This window comes from Geospiza fortis, unplaced genomic scaffold, assembly GCF_000277835.1.
Source record: "Geospiza fortis unplaced genomic scaffold, GeoFor_1.0 scaffold229, whole genome shotgun sequence".
In the NCBI taxonomy this organism is placed as follows: domain Eukaryota; kingdom Metazoa; phylum Chordata; class Aves; order Passeriformes; family Thraupidae; genus Geospiza; species Geospiza fortis.
The window spans coordinates 1054585-1075368 of record NW_005054357.1 but is presented as its reverse complement, the minus strand read 5'-3'; the positions used below and the strand labels follow the sequence as shown (position 1 = coordinate 1075368).

Below are 20784 nucleotides of genomic sequence, written 5' to 3'. Positions count from 1 at the left end.
TTGCAGTGATAGGCAATGCACACTGAATATTATCATAATACTGTTAATGGATGAGCTCATCAGTGTACTTCAGCTCTTTTTCTGAAGTTCAGTATCCAGACTAAGTCTGGATGTTGTAATCCACTTTACTGTACCCCAAAAGTGCTGTTACTAGCCCTACATCAAATATGGAGGGTGCAACCATTCTTTACCCTGATTTATGAAAATGAAGTAAGTGAAGTTAAGTGTTCAAATTGTCAGAGGTTTTATGTTCAGGACAAACCTCTCATTTTAAAAGAACTACAATAGAAAATGGAAGACAGCTCACAGGTGCTGGATTTTACATAATGTAGATGCACTCCGAATCAAAGTACTGAATAATACGCTCATTTTGTCATCAGTATAATATATAAATAATTAAGACAATCTTTGAAACTGTGTAGGGTGGCTTCCTGTTTACACTTGTGTCTAGCAGAGCCTGTTGAAAAGAAAGCTGGAATTGGTGTTCCTTTCTTCAAAGGAATTCTTAGTCTGATTTTTTTTTTTCTGATGGGGAATCTCAGTATAGCTTTGCCTAAGCCTTAATTTGTCTTTTGACAAGAAGGTTAATTAGTTTATATAAAAACTCTCAGTGTCATGAAGCATAATAAAAGAGAAGTGTAAATGCTTTAGATGAGGTTGTGAATTAAGATGTTAACACTAAACTGCTGGTTAAATTTGTATTGATTTTTCCCCCCCTTCAGTGTCTAAGGGTAGGCTTGAATTTTTTTCTCTGGGACCAAAAATCCATATCCAGTTGCCAAAAGGGGACGTTTAAACAGGGGTAAAACATAAGGAAAAAGCATCTTTCTACAAGTTCTGGATTTTGATTTGTGTGTATGTGTATCTTTCAGCAGAACTTTTTGCAATCCAGTTTAATTTTTTCTTTTACCTTTACTAGCTGGGAGTGTGCTTATGGTCTCTGGGTGTGTCTTTCATGAAACCCATTGAAATACGTGGTGATTGGAGTCTTCTGTGACTAAAATGAGAATTAGACCTAGCCATTTTAAGAAGTTAGGCCATTTCATCTGGCACAACTAGGTCTCTGTTGTTCCAAAATAAACTGTGCTGCTATAATCAAATGCTTTGCTAGTCAAATGTTCTGGCAAAAACTTAGGTGGAAAAAAATTGCCATACAGTTGTGAGGAAGATGGAAAATTTGGGGGTTAGACAGTAGTGTAATAAACCATGTTATTAAAGTCTAGGGTTTTGTATCCCTTCAAGTTCACTAGCATTGGTTTACAGTGATCAATGAGGAGTTTCATGGAATAATTGTCTCTTCCTTTCCTCTCTGGTAAATAACTAATTTCTTGTTAATACTCTGAGTGTTTGTGTTATTTGGCTTATTCAGACTTACTCAGATTCTGTGCATCTTTCCCTAGTAGGAGGTAGATAGTTTGTTAACATCAGTTTTCCAGGCACGAGATACATGAAGGCTGCATAATTTTTCAAGTTTCAAGATGGGTTGCCCACAGCTGGCTGTCTTTCAGTTGCTGGATCTGCATAAGTGGATGATTTCATGAGGGAATTAAGAACAATTTTTATGTCCCCTTTGCATTATAAGGGAGAGACACTGGGAACTATAGCCTGTTGCTGTGGTTGTCTTGTTCTGTGTGGTCATCTCCTCCCACCTGTATTCATTTTCACTGAGCTCCACTGTCTCTCCTCCTTCCTGGGGCTGTTGCCTCCTGCTGAGGGTTCCTCACTGGTACTGGTTTCTTCTCTGGTCTTAAACTGATGATGGGAGTGCCCTGAAGTCAGGTTCGGCCTTTGCTGCTGCCAGAGGGCAAAGCTGTGCTGGTTCCTTGTGCCAGCACGAGTGCCCGTGTGCCGTGGGGTGGGGCAGTGCCCGTGTGCCGTGGGGTGGGGCAGTGCCCGAGCTGCTCCGGGCTCAGCACACAGCCCATCTGGGGTGCTGGGAGTGCCTGCATGAGTGCAGAGGTGAGGAGAGGCACTGCCCCTTTTTGCAGTAGTAACATGGGATTAAACTGACATTTTCCTGTTGTTAAATTCTATTCTTGTAGTTACAGGAGTGCTGCTAGGAGTGGGGGGGATTTGGTTTGGGTTTTTTAGGGCTCCTGATATTGACTGTGTTAGTGGGTTTCTCCCCTCATCCTCAGTTCTTTCTCAGCAGATCAGTTTAGGAGTTACTTGTAAAGTCTCTGTACCATTTGAAAAATAAAGTTCAACAGCTTCTATTTTGTCATACTTAATGGAATCAGGCAAGACTTGGCCAAAAGAAGAACTTAATTAAGTTTCCTAAGAGGAGTACCTGCTGCTGTTCTCATCTCCTTGGAGGAATTGTGTTGCAAAGGCGCTTGGACCTTGTATCTGTGGGTCTTTAAACAAGCAGCCTGCTGCCTCCAGCTACCCCTGCCCACTTTCTCTGGCTGGCTGGACAGCTCATTAGAACCCTGAGCCAGCTACATGAGCTGGTGGAAAAGCTCTTGCAGTGGCAGAAGTGAGGAGGGCTGAGGAAGGGCCAGGAGCACGCAGCTGGAGGCAAGAGAGTGCCTGGAGTGTGGCAGCCAGCAGGCCCTGTCCTAGGTCACCTTGGGCTGGCAGCTTTAGATCGTTCGTGAGGGGAATAGACAGAAGTAGTCATCCTTAAGAAGGAAGAATAGAAACCCCTGGCCTAGCTGTCATATGCTACTTCAAAGTTAAGGGAGGGAGAGATAGCATTTTTAGTGTGCTGTGCTTTTTATATATGTTAGAATTATTTAAGTTCATATGTGAGAGCTCTAGATGATGACATGGTAAGTGACTCTTATGCTTTTTGAACTTCAGTGTTTGCATTTCAGAGAGGAAAATTTTACATATTGCAGACTTAGTAAGCACAATATTTTCACACTGCTAGAGGATTGATTTCTTGGTAGATTTGTTTATCTGGGCCCCTATTTATGCATAGGACAGAAATGGAAAAGTTGCAGGTGCATTGGTAGATCTTAATTATGGCTTAACGGTCAACCTCAAAATCAATTACTTTGTCTTGTTTAATTTTTGTAATGCCACTATGTTCTGTCCTATAAATCTGCATTTTTATTTTTGTTGGTAGCCAACATTTGCTAACCAAGCAGCAGATAAGATATTGATCGCAGCTAAAATTCTTTCTTTCCTTTTAGGCTGCCATCATGACGGCTGAAGAAACAGTGAATGTTAAAGAAGCTGAAATAATTAAGCTAATACTAGATTTTCTGAACTCAAGGAAGCTTCACATCAGCATGCTGGCACTTGAGAAGGAAAGTGGGGTCATTAATGGCTTATTTTCAGATGACATGCTCTTTCTAAGGTAGGACTTCTGTTTCTGGTGCTTAAATACCACATTTATGAAAATCAGGAGTTGGACTGTGATTCAGTCACCAGCCCTGTGCCACTAAACAAGAGATCTTAGCTTGTGCCCTCATCTTATCCTGCTTTTTCATGGTCCCATTCTGTGGCCCAGCCCTGCAGTGTGTTCCAGCTCTAGAGTCACTGACAGTCACTGACCAGGCAGCAGTAGCATGCATTGACATTGATTTTTTTTTTTTTTTTTTTTTTTGTTTGCTTGTTTATTTTAACTTTGTTATTTTTCTGGTACACCGTTGAATTCAAGTGGGAAGGACCCTTAACAAGTGCCAGTGCAGACTAAGTTGGGGGAAATCTATAGGCATGAATAAGATGGGAAAGCAAGGGCTGTTGGCATCTCTGATGTGCTATTATCTGCTTACCCATCACATGGCCCTGAAGGTGTGATTTATTGACTTCTAGAAGGTTTTGACTTCTAGTGCTAAGATTAAGGATGAGTGGTTTCCAGAGCTTTTCCCTAAAAATATTATGTGCATTTCAAAATAACACTTAGATTTATCTTAAATTTAACAACACAAAAGGAGTATCTATTGTCAACAAGGCATGAGGGCTGGTGCAATTTACCATTGAGGATATTGCCCTCAATATTATTAAAAACAATTAATATACATCTACACTAGTTTTTTAGCATTGATGTTTTCTGTCCATGCCAAAGGTACTTAATAATATTGAAGCATGAGAAAGTAACTTATCCAGCTGATCTTGAAACATTTAAAAATATATTTTGTCACTGAACAAACCTCACCTGTCTTCCCTTTTCATTAAAATTATATATATTGGACTAAAATGAAATGAAAGAAGAATTGCAGAAAGATTCAAATTATTAATCCAACTGTTTGTTTGTTTGTTTAATTGTTAGCTTAGTTGAAGAAACTCATCTTTCCCTTGTAGGCCTGGGCCTTTTATAGAGAGCTCTGTGTGATAGGAGGGCATGAAGAAATTGAGCCGCTCTACCTGTGCAGTCCAGCCCACTGATCCTGGAGTTGGAGCTCTTGTGCTGGCACCCTTCCTGCCAGGCTCTTCCTTTTACACGCTTAATATGGGAGCTCTTTGTTTTCCCATCCACTTCATAAAATAGCCCCAGCAGTATTTATACAATTAAAATGAACTCCTTTTTAAGTTCTTTTTCATTAATTTGGATGTATTCATTGAAGTGATGCCTTTATTCAAATTCTTCAAGGAAGGCTTTTTGTTGTTTTTTTTAAAAAGAATAACAGGTAAAGCAGGAGACACAGGACCATTTTGTCATTTTCTATGTGCCTTTAAAAGTACTTAAAATTTGTCCTTCTAGTATGCAGTTATTTTTTCAAAATGTTGAGAACAGACTTGGATTTTGCTCTTACTGTTAGTGTTATTAAAAATTTATTTTGGTACCTGTGCAAAACATTGACTTTTCAAAGCAGATTGATGACCTGCTGTGTATTTAAATTATTGTTTTGTATTTAAATGAGCATCTTACTTAGAAAAGGGATGTTTTTGTCCAGTGACATTCAAGGAATGATCCTTTCTTTTACTAGGCAATTGATTCTTGATGGCCAGTGGGATGAGGTCCTTCAGTTTATTCAGCCTCTTGAATGTATGGAAAAATTCGACAAGAAAAGGTAAAATAGAATGTATGTCAGAGTTCAGTTTTTTTGAGTTTTGGAAAACACATGGATTTCTAAGTATTGTCTATGAAAATGATGGTTATGAGTTATTCACTTCAGTTTTTCGTGTTTTTTTCTAGCCTGTGTGCTGTGCCTGTGGTTTTAAACTTGTACTTAAAATATGTGCACACATTCTGTAATGAGTTGTCATGTGCCATACACTTTAGGAATATGATGCATGTTGTACAACCTTTTAATAGATGCCCTGTCATACTTCTATTCAAGAAATAATATGGTTGCTATGCTTGTTTTTTTTTTCTAATTAGCTTTCTGATATTTGTAATAGAGTATTTCTGAAAGCACTTATGGAAAAATATTTCCTTTTAAAAAAAAGATACGTTGTGGTTACCAATTTTTTTAAATTCATATCAGAGTTCCTTGTCATGACAATAGCTATGCCTAACTCAGAAATTCAATGTAAAATAGCCTATTTGTCTCTAGAATACTGTTTAACTACTCTGGAGCAAGATGTATGTAGTATTTCTCTTCTCACCTGCAGGTTTCGTTACATTATTATGAAGCAGAAATTCTTGGAAGCCTTATGTGTGAACAATGCAATGTCAGCAGAAGATGAGCCTCAACATGTAAGAATTGCCTCTGGTTTGGGGATTTTTTTGTAGTCAGAAAATCTCTTGAGATTAGTCTGATTAAAGGCAGGGCAGAAGCTCCAAGCATTAGATACACAAATTTTAGCTATTACCAAATGGTTTCATAAACACTGGATAAAGTAATCAGTATTCTTTGGAAGTATGTGCGGCTCCCTGATGTCAAATACAGTTGTACATCAAAGGGTTGCTTGAAACTTTGCAGATAGACCAGTGACCATATGCTGTGTCTGTGGTCCTGACCCTCACATTTACTTTAGCCCAGTGTGCTAAAGTACAGGGCTCTTCTTTTTAATGCTTTTTTTCTCCCCCAGAAATATTCTGAAGCAGGTCTCAGAATCACAGCAATTTATTGTGGTAATTTGAGTCAGATGAAAGTTTGAATTAATTATATACTTAATTTTGGTTTGTTTTGGAGAGAAAGGTCAGAATTGTTTTTTTGAGGGAGCAGATGTGTTCACAAAGGACTCCTTATGTTAAATTGCAAACAGCAGGAGTTGTGGACTTAAGGGTTTTATATGGGAAGAGGCATAAATTCAAACTGGCAAAGAAGGTGTGCAGATTGGGAAATTAGTTACAGTTTTTCATTTATGCTGACAGCACAGTAATACCAAATTTCTAAGACAAAAATGTTATGAAATTAAAAATGAAGAATGACAGTAGTTTTAAGACAAGTGATTTTGTTTTCCAGACGGAATTGATTTTAATTCTCTGTCCCATTACACTTACAATGTACTTCAGGGTTTTTCCTTGACAGAGTAGAGAAAGTTAGAAGTGAGTCTATTTTTCTGGCTGTAAATGGGAGGAGTACTAGTCCTTTGATCTCTTGATCCATATACTGTTACTGGGATGGCAGTGGAGGGGAAAAATGTTCCTTTTTTTGTTGTTACCAAATGTTGCCAAATGTGTTGGTGTGGTGTGGATCAAAGTATTGCAGTGTCTAGGTAATGTGGGTAAGTGGGGATTTTTACTGGTTTTTAAATTTGTGTAACTAAAAATGTCTGATTTTGTGTATTTAACATGGTTCTTGGCTCTTAGCTATCAACAGGCTTTTTGTAATAAAGCCCTCTATTCATTTGGAGGTCTTATCTTCTGAGAGCTCTTTGAACTTTTTTAACATTTTTGATAGAAGAAGAGAAAATCTCAGTATAAAAGCTGCTAATCACTGGAAACTAGAGCAACCTACAAGGCTTTTATTAAAAGCTACTGGCATAGGTTATAGAAATAAAGGGGAAAATAAGTCAGCTGGCTTTGAGAATGGAAGTAACCTTTTGTGCTACAATAGAATTGGAGCTGCTCAGTCACAGATTTGAAATTTTAAGCCCATCAAATCTGCAGTGACATGAAAACATTCCGTGAATCTTTAAAAAATGGGACTGGATGGGGGATTCTAGGAAGTCAAAGCATCTAGGAATTTGTCTCTGTTGCAACTACACTTGGATCAGCAATTTCAGACTATATGCTTTTTTAAACTAACATATAAGCAGTAATAGTAATAAATGAATGATAGCAGATGAATTCTGTTGCTGCCTGTTCAAGTATTTTTTTCTTGTGGAAGCACACGTGCTGCAGATTGCTGTGTTTGTGTTGTTTCTCCGTAGCTGGAATTCACCATGCGAGAGGCCGTGCAGTGCCTGCACGCGCTGGAGGAGTATTGTCCCTCTAAGGAAGACTACAGCAAACTGTGCTTGCTGCTGACGCTGCCCCGCCTCACCAACCACGCCGAGTTCAAGGACTGGAATCCCAGCACGGCTCGGGTGCACTGCTTTGAAGAAGCCTGTGTCATGGTGGCAGAGTTCATCCCAGCAGACAGGAAACTGAGCGAGGCCGGCTTCAAAGCAAGCAACAATCGCTTGTTTCAGCTTGTGATGAAGGGATTGCTTTACGAATGTTGTGTGGAATTCTGTCAGAGTAAAGCTACAGGAGAAGAAATCACAGAAAGTGAAGTATTGCTGGGCATTGATCTCTTGTGTGGTAATGGCTGTGATGACTTGGACCTCAGCTTATTATCGTGGCTGCAGAATCTGCCAGCTACCGTGTTTTCTTGTGCTTTTGAACAAAAGATGCTTAATATTCACGTTGATAAACTCCTCAAGCCCACAAAAGCTGCCTATGCTGACCTTCTGACACCTCTTATCAGCAAACTTTCTCCTTATCCCTCATCGCCAATGCGCCGGCCTCAGTCAGCGGACGCTTACATGACCCGCTCCTTAAACCCTGCCTTGGATGGGCTTTCGTGTGGACTGACAAACCACGACAAGAGGGTCACAGACCTCGGGACCAAAACTTCTCCCATGTCACACTCCTTTGCTAACTTCCATTACCCTGGAGTACAGAATCTCAGCAGGAGTCTCATGCTTGAGAATACTGAATGTCACAGCATTTTTGAAGAGTCCCCAGAGCGGTAAGTGCAGCTAGAGCTCTGTTTGTACCTTAGCTTATGTTGCACTGTTACTGTGTTCTTACCTGCACTGTAACTCTGAGCATAATTGTAACACTGAAACATAATTTGGTTGTTTAAATTCTATTGAAATTAAACTCTGTATAGAGGGTGTTTTCTTCCTTATGCTTTTATGTTCTAAGTAGATTTTCATATTTTGGTTTGAGCCTTATGTATTCCATTTGGGCCTTTTTAAAGTTTCCTAGCACAGAGCACAAATATGCTCTGAGTATGTAATAAGGTCTAGCTAGGGTTTGTGTTCAGTATTACTGTGTTCTTCCATTCCAGATAAGTCAATGGACACAGTGAAATAGCTCTAACTCCCATTTTCTTTCTCCATTGCGTTCTGTCCTCAAGTCTTGGTAAATAATTTTGGTCCTGACACTGTAAATTAGTTTCTTAAATATACTTGAGCAATTTCCATATCCCAGTGAAGTTGGTGGAAATGACAATATACCATTGTTGTAGCATTCCTGTATCACTTAAATTGTTACAACAGTAGCTCAGCTGAAATATTTACTTCCTGTTTTTTAAACCAAAGATGAGTAAGGCAGCTGAATGTTTTTTGTATTATGTTTTTTGTATCGGACTTTGAGATAGTTGGGTATTAATAAGTTCTTTAATGAAATGTAGACTTCTAAATTGGCTTTGAGAGAATGTCCTGGTAACTGGGAAAAATGCTACTTATCAGTTGAGAGTTTATCTTCATGTTTCTACCTGGCCTTTCTTTTGATCAGCAGTTCTGTCCCTTTCTAATGGTTTTACGCAAACTTCCCTAGAAAGCAGCTGCCAGCTTTTTTGGCCTCTTAGAGGACCAGATGGGTAACTGGCCCTGCACTTGGGTGCAGTGGCCAGCAGATGACATTTGGGGCTGTGGGGATCAATCCAGGCCACAGCTGGTGTCTCTATTAGTTTTGCCTTGGAGCAATATTCCGTATGTTGTGCTGTGGTAAAGAGCAGCTGTGATTAAACTTGGTAAAAAGGAAACAAACACTGCCAAAATGATGTCAATTCACCAGTGATAATGGAAATACAGTAATGTAAGTACCTTCTGAAGATAATAGTTTATGGTGAATCCTCTAATACTACTGATCTATGGGCAAACCTTATCACTTGTGTGAGTAGACCAAGGTCCAGTGTTAAAACTGATTCTTGAGAGGTTTTTAATTCCCTTTTCAATGTTGGAGTACTGGATTAATTCTGCACAAATGACATCATTGTGCAGGCTAAAGAAGATGATTAATTGCTGCAGCTGTTTAGGTAGGTCTTTTCATGTGAAGTTTGTAGTTTGTAACATGTTTTTTTCATTAATAATACATCTCTTGAAAGTTAGGATTAGAGGTCAGAATTAAAGGATTAGAACTATAGAGCCAGACCCGTGGTTTTCAAGAAGGCATTATGTTTTTCAGACAAAAATCCAACTTCAGGTGAAGCGTCCAGCCTGAATGGCAATATTTGCGAGGGTGGAAGCTGAGCTTTATGTAAATCTGTCCCTTGCTTCCTGTTGCACATGACAGAAACACTGTATTTATTTTATAAGTTGAGTTCATTAAGCAATTGTGTTTCTGTCAGCTGAGTTACTTCTGTTATTGTACAGAGGTACCCAAAAAGTTTAAAATAGCTTTTAAAAAACTTTTGCTCCAAGTCACTGAGTAAAGGACTTTGAGTTGACAAAACTGAAGATGGGCATCCAAGGCTTCTAAGTGTTCTGCACATCTACTGATTGATTGCCAGACCATTTTGGAAAGAGCATCATGCGGAAATACTTACAACACAAGAAAAGCAAGAGCAATATAAACATTTTTCTACCTTGCACTTTCAGGAGTGTTCAAGTGGATGGATGTTAGACATCCATGGATATTAGGTTCAGTTTAGATTAGTAGTGGTGATTAAACTGATACCTTTGGGAAGAGTTTAGTCTCATAGTACATCAGATGCATTTTGTGCATATAATTGCTTTGAAATGGAAGATTTTGAGTAACTTATTTAAATTATGTAGAATTCAGATGTAGGGATAAAAAATGAAATTGGGGTGTGCTGTGGTAGTAAGGCTTTTTGGGAGCTGGCTGTGCTTTTTGTTTGTCAGGGAGTTCATAATTTCAGTGTAACACATTGCAAGTGGTATTTTTTTTCCTAAGCAGTATCTTCAGTTTGATGTGACTTAAGTAGTTTGCATGCTTGTGTTACCAGATCTTACTCTAGAATGTTATCTTTCTCCACTTGATTTTCTACTCTTAATTTTTCTCAGTTAAGCATCTCTTGTTTTCCATGTTGCTGCGAGAAGTGATACTCCTGTGGAGCCCCAGCATCCCATTGGCAGTGAGACCTCGTGCCAGAGCTCAGCTCCAGAGAATGAACCACTCAATGCAGCCCAGAGTCAGGGATCAGCCAAACAAGAGAAAAATGAGGTAGTGCTTGTTTGTTTAAAAATAATGAGGCCCTTTGAGCTGGGTTCTGATCACTTCATAATGATTTGCCTTTGTGTGGGGAACTTCATGCATGACAATGGGTTCCTTTGAATCTTGTTTTTACTATAGTAAAAATGCCATATTGCATCTTGTAAAAGAAACTACTACTTTTTGTCCCCCCATTGTATAAAGTTCTGCTGTCACTGGAGTTTGTAATGCAGCTGATTAGAGTGCCTTGTCACATCAGCAGTCCAGCTAAACTGTTGTGTATATCTTTAAAAGGAAGGGGGAAAAAATGTTAGATTGTGTTAAACAGTGCTTAAGCCTCCTCTTCATGTTCAAGTGAGAAATCCAGCATGTAGCTTGTGATTTTAGGTGTTAACACTACATTTTGTGGGTCATCTTGCATTAGTTGTTGTCTAGAACATAGAGAAATTAAAATTGGGCAATTCCCTCATAAGTAAATCTTTGCTATTCAGAATCCAATAGCATAACCTTCTTTGAATTCATCTTTGAAGGCCTATGCCTTGACTACCTTTTTGTCTTTTTTTTTTTCCTTAACAGCAGTATGGGGTAAGTGAAATAGTACCTCAGAAGGAAGTAATGAAACCAGTTATCTGTTCTATTCTTTTTCACACTTAAATACCAGTCCCTAAATTTGGTAGTGAAAAATAGCATTGAGTGTGCTGTCTGTTCTGTTTGCAGATTCAGGTTTGATTTTCTTAGGTAAACTATGTCTTGGCTTATGACATCTATGTGGGACTGAAAACCAGCCTAGCTTTGACAGGGCTGTGTTCTAGTAGGCTCTGGGTACTTGAGTGAGCCAGTGGGGTCTGTAAGATTAACAAAGTCCTCCACACTTGAGGACTTCACTCCCCTCAAGGACTTCGAGTCACTTCTGCTGCAGTGCTGTTTTGTGTGCATGCTGGAAGGGAAGGAAGAGCTTAGCTGGGTGTGGAACAGGGCAGGCTTCAGGAGGGGAAAAAACAGTAAAACAGATGCAGAATTTGTAGGAGAGAATGAGGACAGGAGGTGCTGTGTGAAGATGTTGGCCAGGCTGTTACACACAACTAGAAATAAATGTAGTACCTGGTGCAATTTCATCTTGTTTTGTTTCCCACATCATACTGGTGTATGTATATACCTATAGGAGTAAGAAATTAATTTAAGTTTCTTTTCAGAGCTTTGTTTTTGACATGTTCCTGTAGAGGCTGATTTAGAAACTAGAGTTTATAGAATAGAGCTTCTGAGCAGCACATTTTAGGTTTGCATGGTAGTTGGGAAATAGTGACACAGAACACAAAAAATCAGAAGATTGAATAAAATTGTAACAAATAAGTATCAGTCATGGAAAGAAGAATAGACAAGAATATACTTGTTGTTTAGGATAACCCAAGGAATGGGGAATAGTTCATGAATTTCAAGTAGAGAAAATAAATACTTTTGACTTCTGTCAACAATTTGGAGTTTCTGAATTGCAAGTATTCACCATGGGAAACCTAAGGCGGTAAATATTTTGCAAATGCAACAGTACTAGGAAATCCATTATAGGTTAAGAAAATTATTGTGTCAGAGAACAGAAAATCATAATGCAAGTGTTGTTAATAATTGTTAGAAGAAATGCAAAGGCTGTTACAAAGACAGAATGTGTATGAATTGTCTGAACTAATGCAAAGTTATGAGGATGCCCTTGTATAATTTTAAATCATGGATGACAAAGCTGTCACTCCAGAAAACAAACAAAGAACTCCTGCAAGGTTTTTTTTACTATTGCTATTTTTTCCTATCAGTATTTTTCTGGTTTTTTTCTATTAGGTAAATATGCAGTTTGCTTTTTTTCTTCAGAAAATGTGGGGCAGTTCAGTGTGGATAATCTGGCCTTGGACTAAAGTGTTTTTAGTCTTCTGTTTCTTCATTTTTATCTTGTTCTCAGCTGTTAGCAGAAAAGTGAAAGAAAAATGAGGTTTAGGAATGCAGAAGGCAGCAAGTCCTGGGCAGCTGGCAGTGTGGGAAGCTAAAGACAGCATGTAAAGGAGGAAAAGCTATGAGAAAGGAAGTTCAAGTGTTGGCTTGGTCCAGAAAGTAAAGAATTTTAGAGTTAAAACAGGCTCCAATTTCCAAAGTAAAATGTAACACTTGGTTAGACCCCTGCTGAAGGGAGAGGTAAATTGGGTCTGCAGACTGATGGCAGGGGGGTATCAACGTGGCAGAAAATACTAAATTTGTAATGAGAGTATGATTTACATAGTTTTCTGGGTTTTATTTTCAATTTTCAATCATTTTTTTGATCTTAAGTAATATTTTAAAAATGTTATAGTTCTGAAGGAGACTGCTCTTTCCTACCAGGACTGCTATAAAGCAGGACTGCTTCAACAGTGAAGTGCTTTCTCTTTTTAATATGTAAATTGTGTCTGAATTTAAGGAAGATTAGAATCATCACTCCTCAGAGATGAACCTCCTGGTTTTTTGATACTGTGTTGAAATACTGAACCAGAAAGTAAATAATTATGTTAAATACCACAATTAGCTATTTCAATTCCATCTGTGATTCTCATTTCTTTTTAGCTCCGTGATTCCACAGAGCAGTTCCAGGAGTACTACAGGCAGAGACTGAGGTACCAGCAGCACTTGGAGCAGAAGGAGCAGCAGAGACAGTTGTACCAGCAGATGTTGTTAGAGGGAGGAGTCCATCAAGAAGATGGAGCTGACCAGCAACAGAACCTTACTGAACAGTTTCTTAACAGGTTGGGGAAGTTTCATTCTTCTACTCATCTGTATCCTTCTGTAAATTCTCATAATGACCTTGGGTTTTTTAACTTGTCATTTGTTATTAGATCTATCCAGAAACTAGGAGAATTAAATATGGGTATGGACAGTCTTGGAAATGATGTACAGACACTTAGCCAGCAATGTAATGGGAGCAAAGGGATTGCATCTACCAATGCAGCCAGTAACTTCACATCAGCACCTTCAGATGGTAGCCAGAGGATAACAACTGACAGCCCAAATCTGAATACCAGCACTCCTCGCAAGTGTGGATCAGCTAATCAGATTCCCTTTCCTGAAGAGTCACCTGTACAGGGGAGTCAAAGGTGAGCTGCTGGAGAACATTCAGGGCTGGAAATACCCTTCTGCTTGCACTGTGGGAGAGCTGTTTGTATTTATCTAGCTATCAAATTAATTTGTCATTGAATAGGGGTATGATCAGTGTTTTCTAAATATGTAAGGGTTATAAAGTTGTTGTGTTTTGGTTTTTTTTAGCAGCATTCATGAGGAATGGTGGTTATTTGTTATGGCTTACATTTTGTGCTTGTTTTTACTTTTGGACTTTTTATTCCATCTTATGTATTTAGTTCTTGTTTATTTTTTGTCATTCTAAGTTTCTGGGAGCTTTTTTATGAAATACAAACTAGATGAAGGGATAAGCAGGGCAGAATGGGAACTGAATTTCTTCTGTTAGCTAAAAGTAGTGCTGACCTAAAAGAAACAGTAATTCTTCCCCCTCTCTGTGTACATATTGTATCTATATATAGGTATGTTACAGAATGAAAAATATTTTTAACTTGCATTCACTTGTTCAATGCTTGGGGTTGCTGCAAAAAGGGCTGTCCCTTGTAAAAGTAATAGTTTAATGGTAATGATGCAGACTTGTGTAACACTTTACACAAATTAGTGAGTTCTGAGAATGACTGAAACTGTGACTTTACTCTGAAAAATACTTACCAAAAATCTGTCCTTGCTCTTGTTGTTTTGTCTTGTGATGTTAAACACTTCACCAAATCCCAGTGCATCAGAGCATGCCGTCTCTCAGCCACAGTCAGAAGAGTCTTCAGGGAATTTATCTCGGACACGAGGCGATGAGGTGAGTTTTCTTGTTGTCTTTTACCATTTGTGTTATCAGAAGATTCAGTACCTAATCCTGAGTGTGACATCCTCTTAGTGTAAAGAGATATTTAGAATGAATTTTGGCTGGTGCAGTGCCTACAGTCACAGAACCATTGTGATTGGAAGGGACATCTGGAGACTGAATCCAAATGCACTTCTCAGAAGAGGGTCAGTAGAACAGGATGCTTGGGGCTGGGTCCAGTTGGGTTTTGGGTCTCTCCGAGGATGGCGGATGTTTTCCAGCCTTTGTGGGCTACCTCATCCTGTGTCTAACCACCCTCACTGTGTTTTTAAAACACCAAAAAAGTTGAAATGGAATTTGTTTTACTTTTTTTGGTGTTCATTGCCTCTGGTCCTTCCACTGAGAAGAGTCCTGCTGTGTCCTGCTCTGTTTTTTTCACTCCCCCAGTCCTGTATTTGTACGCACTGGCGAGATGTACACATGCACACTCTGAAAAGCCCTTCTGATCTCAAGGCCAAACAGTACCAGCTCTTTCAGTTTCTCCTTGTACAGCAGATGTTCCAATGGGATGTCTTTTACAACCACTGTTTTGTGTTTTCCAGGTTAAAACTTTGAGTGTTGTACTGCGGTCAGTATGGCCTGAAAAACCAGGAGAATAGTTAATAGGGAAATAACTGCAATAAGTACATTCCAAAGTTTCTGCATGAGTAAAAATCATTATCTTTAGAAAGGTGGTCATGAAATCACAAAGAGGATGATGTCATAAAGCTTAGCATAATTTAATGATAACTTTGTGCTACATACAGGGTGAAAATCTGATTCTGTGTTTAATACTATGTTTGGTTTAGAAACCATGTGTGACTTGGACTGTTTTCAGTAAAAAGGCAGCTTTGTTCCCCTTGCAAGTTTCACACAGATCAAATGGTTTACAGAGAAGTAAACTGTAGTATTGCCCATCTGAGGTGGGCTGTTTAGGAGAACAAAAGCAATTGGAAGTCTGGAGGGAGAATGAGAAATACTAATTAATATTATCTGTAAAAGTAAGTTGAAGAAAAGAGCTTCAAGAGCATTCTTGGACTTGGAGTAAACATTGCTTACAAAACTGTGCTTTGACTGGTCCAGCCTGCTGTGCTGCTACTTGTTAATACTTGGCTACAGTAGCTTTACATTATTCCACAAAGCAGTCACACCTACTTTTAAATGTCCAGTTTTGCACAGAAGAACCTAATTTTACTGTTACCCTTCTACACAGGATGACAAATCAAAAAAGCAGTTTATTTGCATTAATACTCTAGAAGACACACAAGCTGTCAGAGCTGTAGCCTTTCATCCCAGTGGGAGTTTATATGCTGTTGGTTCCAACTCTAAAACTTTGAGAGTTTGTGCCTATCCAGAAGTAATTGACCCAAGGTAAGAAAGCTAATATAATCACTTATTTTCTGTATCGTAGCACTTCTTTCTCCTGCAGTTACTGGTACCTGTATGTTTCATATCTTTATTTTACTGTCATAACTATAGCAATGCTGTCCTTGGAATCCTGCTGAACAAAAATAAGAAAATGTGCTGAAGCATTTGTATATTTGTGGTCTGCTTCTTTGCTCTCTATTATTTACAAGATGTTTTACCACAAGACCACACTTTTCCTTATAAAAGTTTGTTTTGTTTTGGTTTTTTTTGTCTCAGCAGCTGGGCTTTTTTGAGTTTGCTGGTTGGCCTGTGGTGTTGATATCCCAGCTGTAGCAGTGGGAGAAAGCATGTGGCAGTTTCCTAGCCAGCGCAAGCTGGCCTTCCCAAGATTCAGTTTCTGGCAGGAGGACAGACTTAATAGTAGAGAAAGTAGTCAAGTATTTTCTTGACTTCTACATCAAAATTTGCCAGAGCGTGTCTGTTGGCCTGCTTTTACTCTAAACATTGTTTTCTAGGTATATTGGTTCCTTGACTGAAAAGGCATCATTTGTGGTTTGCTGTGAACCTGTATTTTTAGTTTCCTTTCCACTCATTTTTAATAGGATGGGGAAAATATACCTGAAAAGAAATATTGCCAAATCAGTAACAGTCTCCTTAATTCTGCTTCACTTACGTTATTTTCTTGGAGGAGGGGAGAAGTGGAAGCATCTAAAACTTCTCAATTTTAAAGGGAGTGTGCACAGTGATTTTATCTGGAATATCTTCCCACTTCAGGACTGATGTTCAAGCTTCCAAAGTGTTCAAAAAGTAATCTGATTTTTCTTTTCCTTCTTAAATATCATCAGTAAGGTAGTCTTTGAAGTTTAATTCCATAATATTTATAGCAATGTTTGACACAACAAAAAAAGGAATTGATTTCTGTTACCTAATACAAGGCAGCTTACTGGGCTTGAAGCCCAAACAGCCTCTTGACTGGTAAGCAGTACAAAACATGTTGGCTCCTGCACAGCTGCTTATTCTGCTTGTTGGGAAAGGTTGGAGCAATTCTGCAGCCTTAGTTTGTACTTGCAGTGCACAGTCTGATGTGACATGAGGCACAGTGCATCTGGACATGAAAGGAATACTGAGATTTCCTTAATTCTGAACTTGTCATTCTTCCACTTACTGTTGATTTTAACTATGCTTACACTTTGCCTAAAATACTTCATCATGGGATTTACAAGTCAGCAAAAAGATTATATTATCTTAAAGATATTCTGATCCTTGTAACAACATGAGTCTAGACATGCAGTCAAAATTATGTGCTTTTCAAAGAGGTTGTGTAGAATACTTCTGTGGAGCTCTGTTGGGCCTATTAAACTTTTTTTTTACTTGTCCTTCAAACTGATGAATTATTTGAGACAGGTTGGTTGCAAAACCCCCCACACCACTATTACACCTCTAAAGGTGTGATAGTAGTGTGGGGGGTTTTGCACACCTTTAAGTTTAAACACTGACAGGTACATGTTGCAGTTCTGCAGATGTTGCTCAGATAATCACAGTGCTTCCATGCAGTGGATTGGCAACATGTGGTCTCTGGCCTGGGTAGGTGCTCCCATAGCCTGGCAGAGTCAGTGATCCTCCTCTTAAGATGTGGTGAATCCAAACTCCAAGTGTGAGATAAGGCATTAGGCCATTTAGGGAGCTCTGCAGTGTGTTGAATGATCCTGATTTAGGCTAATCTGTAATGGACTTCCTCTCTCTCAGCTAAAATAAAATTAGCTGCCATGTGGGTTTACTTTAGTATTCTTTACTAAAGCGATGTTAATCATCCAAGCTTCTTGAAAAACTTTGGAGATTTTCTGCTGTCTTTCCTCTCTGCCTCTTCTGTTCAAGTATTTATAATAAGGTTTATGAACTTTTTCAATACCAATTTAATTTGTTGGATTTCTCCTGTTGATGTTACTGGAGTGATATGGAGATGGATACTGCAATACTTTATCCTAAGTACTTGATTTCTTCCTGCTGTGAGAGCAGAAAAAGAACATTGTGGGAAGGTAATTTATTGCAATCAAGGAAATATAAATTACTGGAACTGTTGCTTTTATTTCAGCAGTGTGTAAAGCTGATATGGTTTTACAGACAATATTCTGTGTTGTATTTACATGCTGTCAGGATTTTTGCATGAACGTAGAGTGGTAAATCTGCTTTTCTTGCACAGGCTTGGCCTACTGCTGCTTATTTGAACTTGTGCATATTCAAAAGTGGTCATAGGATTAAGTTGTTGACGTATGAAGGATGTAGAGAAAACTCACACCAATTTTGGATTCTGGGGATAATGCTTTGTTGTCCTATAGCTAGTAATTACTATAGTTTATGTGTATCAACCCTTTACAGATGAAGGGACTGGGTAAGTTCTTTTTGCATGTTCAGTCACAGATAGAATGGGAAGATGAGGGACAATTGAGAAAATGAGAAGATCCTTTTGTCTTTGATCACATGCATATGTTTCAGTGCAAGTAGTCATATGAATTTCATGTTACCCAAAATAACAGAAAAATAGTATCTTCATTTTAGAATACTTTGTTTCTCTTAAAAATAAAAAGAAATATGATGTTTGGGGTTTTTTTTTCTTTTGCCAGTGCTTATAATACTCCTAAACAACCTGTAGTTCGCTTCAAGAGGAATAAGCATCATAAAGGATCAATCTACTGTGTAGCCTGGAGTCCCTGTGGACAGCTGTTAGCTACTGGTTCTAATGATAAATACGTGAAAGTGCTGCCTTTTAATGCAGAAACTTGTAATGCAACAGGTACTGTGTTGTATATTTAGTTCAAAGAATTTATTTTCAATTACTTTCCTGGTATTTGTCAAAACCATTCAGTTTACATTGATGTGTTGTTATTTTTATTCCAATATTTTAATTCAGTCTCTTTTCCTTTCTACCATGGTCTCTATCCAGCAATGAACCACTGAGAGGTTTAAAATTATCTTTGGGATTTTGTTTGGGTTTGGTGGCTGTGTTTTGGTTTCATTTTGCAGGACTCTGGTATTGTTCTCTCTTGGCAAATTCCTCCCCACAGTAAAACAACCAGATGTTCATACCCACTTCTAGAGCATGGTTGTCGCTAAGAATTTATTTCCACTCTTAGTTCCCTTTTCTCTTGCCTAGTTCTCTCTTCTTACCCATCTTAAAAAGGTTTCTGTCCCAGTAAATACTACTATCCATGCCCACCCCTCCTAATCAATATGTTGAATGTGGCTCTTACCTTTTCTGTTTTGAACTTAGTCTGCCTTGTCCTTTGTAGTGCAGTGCTCTCAATGATCTTATCCTCCTGGCAGAGAAAACCTTTGGAGTTCACCAGAGTTCACAAAAGGAAATAAATGTACTCTGTAAGAAACCTTGCCTGCAGTTGGCAGTGGTGATGGTTGGTCAGTGTACATTTTGCTAAGCTTTAGGAAGTAGGAAGCTCAAGTGACGCTCAAACCCAAGATTCATGGAGATTTCATTTGAACTGTAGTAACTGAAATAGTGTGTTCTGTGCTGAAGTGCACAGCCATGTGTGCCCTTGGTGGCATATTCACTCTAAAATACTCTGTTATCTCTGTAGCTGCTTTAAAGAGCACAGCACTAACAACCAACATATGCCTTACTTTGTCCCTTGATTTTTAATTTATTTCAGGACCAGATTTGGAATTCAGTATGCATGATGGGACAATCAGAGACCTTGCTTTTATGGAAGGCCCAGAAAGTGGTGGTGCTATTTTAATAAGTGCTGGAGCAGGGGACTGTAACATTTACACAACAGATTGTCAGCGTGGACAAGGCCTGCATGCCCTGAGTGGTCACACTGGTAGGTACAGTGTGACTTCTGTCACACTTTTTAGTCTGTATTATAGTCTAATAAAGTGGTTGGGTTGGTTTTGTTTGGTTTAAAGTAATTGTGTTTTTCTTTTTAGCAAGTCTTTTTTCCTCTCCCAATTGCTCTTGAGGTATTTTGAGGGGAGGTGGTCAGTGTTTGCTGTTCATGTCATGGAGAGAGTGCACACCTCTTTTCAGAGAAGACACAAAGCTGGGTATTGCCATATGCTGGTGCAATGGATCATGCAAAATGCAGATTTTCCACGGGATTTTAAGTCTCTAAATGCAAACAATAATCCCAACTGTAATATTTCAGTGTTGGGTTAATAATGATGCTTAATCAAATTAAGAAGTCTTCTTGTTCACAGGACATATTTTAGCACTTTATACATGGAGTGGCTGGATGATTGCATCTGGATCCCAAGACAAGACTGTAAGATTTTGGGATTTGAGAGTGCCAAGCTGTGTTCGTGTTGTGGGAACAACGTTTCATGGAACAGGCAAGACTTGCTATCATTCTTCTGACCATCCTGGCATGAAATAGACTTTGAAGATGTCCAAGTCACATAGAGTGAATGTGAGGGGGAGGCTGTGGCACAGAAGGGCAGCTTAGCTTAAAGAAAGAACCTGTGAGGATATCTATACCTGTGGGGTTGGTTTGTTTGTTTGTTCCTAAAGTAGTATTTCCTTTCAGTAGATGAGTAGTGCTTTTGCCTTATGACTTTCAAAGAGACACTTTTAAGTGCATTCAAATACAGCAACCTAACTAAGTCCTTGAAACTTTAGGGCCAGGGTGAATTCCTTGCAGTATTCCACATTATTTCATAAGAGTAATTTTCTTTCCTGTGATGGAACAGATATTTTCTCATGCAGCTTTAATACTGCTTTTGCTATGATTCAAGTGTGAATTATGGCTTCAGGGTCTTTAGTGCTGACCCATAAAGTCTTTTTTATTTTTAGCTGGGTATGTTCATCTGTCTTGGTTTGGAAGACCGATGTCTGCTAGGCAAGAGCCTCCCTTGGAATGGAGAATGTAAACTCTCTCCCTCCGAATTATTACAGTTTTGAAATGAAGGGGCTCTCAGACAAAGACACGAGGATAGGAATAACAGTTCTTTACTAGTATGTATAACAAGGCAAACAACAACAGCTCTGTTAACAACAGCCAGAGCCCGGGACCCGGTGACGCGTCCCTGAGCGCGCTTTCCCTTCGCTGCAGTTCCGGCC

At 38.9% G+C, this 20784-nt stretch overlaps 1 protein-coding gene across 1 annotated transcript in view; it reads left to right on the top strand.

Moving 5' to 3' along the window:
• Positions 1–3140: 3140 nt before the first annotated feature.
• WDR47 (WD repeat domain 47) overlaps positions 3141–20784 on the top strand; it is a 20548-nt gene continuing 2904 nt past the window's right edge. The window contains exons 1-12 of the mRNA XM_031059175.1: positions 3141–3307; positions 4881–4964; positions 5509–5593; positions 7216–8018; positions 10339–10462; positions 13028–13206; positions 13297–13554; positions 14249–14324; positions 15562–15719; positions 18338–18507; positions 19379–19549; positions 19926–20057. Of these exons, the coding sequence (XP_030915035.1) occupies positions 3150–3307; positions 4881–4964; positions 5509–5593; positions 7216–8018; positions 10339–10462; positions 13028–13206; positions 13297–13554; positions 14249–14324; positions 15562–15719; positions 18338–18507; positions 19379–19549; positions 19926–20057 (2398 nt within the window). The 5' untranslated portion in view covers positions 3141–3149. The remainder of the gene's footprint in view (positions 3308–4880; positions 4965–5508; positions 5594–7215; positions 8019–10338; positions 10463–13027; positions 13207–13296; positions 13555–14248; positions 14325–15561; positions 15720–18337; positions 18508–19378; positions 19550–19925; positions 20058–20784) is intronic.